Raw genomic sequence first — 2,500 nt, forward strand, 5'->3', positions numbered from 1 at the left:
TTCAAATTAAATCATAGGATTTGAAGTAATTTTTCAATATACAAACCAATAATCAATCCATGGTACTCACATTTGCGAAGTTGGTGATATATTTAACATTTAACAATATATCGACGAATTAAATATAAATAGTTAATTGATTTAGTCAAAAATGTATTATATAATCATAATTGTTGGAAGAAAAAGATGTGTGGTGATTTTAAGTATATATTTTTGGCTTCTTTTTTACCAAGATAAAAAAAAAACAATAAATACAGTACTGATTTAGAAAAAGCAATATAATATATATATATATATATATATATATATATATATATATATATATATATATATATATATATATATACATATATATATATATAAATATATATATATATATATATATATTATATATATATATATATATATATATATATATATATATATTTATATATATACATACATATAATATATATATATATATATATATATATATATATATATATATATATATATATATATATATATATATATATATATATATATATATATATACATATATTGCATTTTCAATAAATGACTACAGGTTATAGCATGTAACTCGTTGATTAAGAAAATAAAATATATCTTTGATATTTATTACTGTAAAATGTTTTACTAAATACCTTCAAAACCAATCAATTCTTACTTGAGCATGAACGAGAAGGGTATAAAGGGTATTCATACTACGTAGAGGTCCCGACTGACAACGAACCACAAATCCCGAGGCTGTGTGATTGCTGACATTGCACTTTGTCACTGGTCCGGGTCGGCCTGTAGGAGGATACGAAATTTCCAAAATTAATATAAGCAACAATTTTCACATTTCATAGAACATTTAGTGTAATTATATAAATAGAAGTTTTAACCATCTAATTGGATTGATGAAAATCTTATGGCATATATACATACATATAATGATATGCATAAAACAAACACACACACAAACACGCATTATATATATATATATATATATATATATATATATATATATATATATATATATATATATATATATATAGATAGATAGATAGATAGATAGATAGATAGATAGATAGATACTAAATAGATTCGACAACGATAAATGGCGAGTATAAATACATGTATATCTTTATGAAGTACATAGCTACCTTTACAGCTTTTGACATTCATATGTGTAGTTTGTCACTAAAAATATTATTAACTTGCGTTTTGATAGACATATGTTTGCTTGTCTCACAGTGTGTAAATGATTTTCATTGGCATAACTCAAAAACAATTTGACCGAATTCCATGAACTTTGGTATGATGATTTGCCGTTATCCAAGTACAATGTATTAGATATTGGAAGCGATTGCGTCAAAAGTCATGGTCAAATGAACTAAGTGGTAATAATCGTCCTTTTGCTAAATTGTAATATTTTTTTATACTATTTGCATGAAAACAATACTAAAATTTGCATTATTCAATTACCTGTCTTATGATATATATTATGATATTGTGATGCCATTACCCTTGTTTGTTTATTATTTTTACTTATGCTTGTGTGTTTATGATTAGGTTAAAGGTGAAAGTCAAGATAATGAGAAGGTTCAAACCTCATTTCTGCTAAATCATGGTAAATTTTTATCTAATTTATATGGAACTAGGATCAAAAGGGTATAACTAAATTACCTATGTAGAAATACATAACATGATATAGCGAAGGTATTGGCTCTACCGAGTGCCCGTTGTAGTTGACATATAAATCAGGCACTGCTATAAATATAAAATGTATACACGTCAAATACGTAGCCGTGCAGTTAACGCAGAATACAAACTAACTATAGCAAAGGTACAAGTTGTTGGATCCCTGCCATTTCCAAATTTATTAGGAAGTATGATTTATTTTCACCATTCTTCTTCTTCTTCTTCTTCTTCTTCTTCTTCTTCTTCTTCTTCTTCTTCTGCTTATTATTATTATTACTATTATTATTATTATTATTATTATTATTATTATTATTATTATTATTATTATTATTATTATTATTATTATTATTATTATTATTATTATTATTAGCCAAGCTAAAACCCTAGTGGGAAAAGCAAGATACTATAAGCCCAAGGGCTCCAACAGGGGAAAATGGGCCAGTAAGGAAAGGAAAAAAGAAAATAAATAATTGATGGGAGCAAATTATCAATAAATCATTTTGAAAACAGTAACGACGTCAAAACAGATATGCCATATATAAACTATACGCAGACTTATGGTAGCACGTTCAAAATAAAAACATTTGCTCCAACTTTGAACTTTTGAAGTTCTACTGATTCAACTACCCGATTATGATGATCATGCCAAAACTTGGTCACAGCTGAAATAAAACTTCTTGAATATTGTGTAGTATTGAGCATCATGATGGAGTAGGCCTGGCTATTAGAATTAACTGCCTGCCTAGTATTACGAACAGGATGGAATTGTCCAGGAAGATCAGAATGGAAATGATGGTCAGAATTATGAGGTATC

At 26.2% G+C, this 2,500-nt stretch overlaps 1 protein-coding gene across 1 annotated transcript in view; it reads right to left on the reverse strand.

Moving 5' to 3' along the window:
• Positions 1 to 2,500, reverse strand: part of LOC137645692 (uncharacterized) — a 154,698-nt gene that overhangs the window by 72,812 nt on the left and 79,386 nt on the right. The window contains exon 6 of the mRNA XM_068378549.1: positions 668 to 792. Coding sequence (XP_068234650.1) covers positions 668 to 792 — 125 coding nt within the window. The remainder of the gene's footprint in view (positions 1 to 667; positions 793 to 2,500) is intronic.

This window comes from Palaemon carinicauda, chromosome 8, assembly GCF_036898095.1.
Source record: "Palaemon carinicauda isolate YSFRI2023 chromosome 8, ASM3689809v2, whole genome shotgun sequence".
Taxonomy (NCBI): Eukaryota; Metazoa; Arthropoda; class Malacostraca; order Decapoda; family Palaemonidae; genus Palaemon; species Palaemon carinicauda.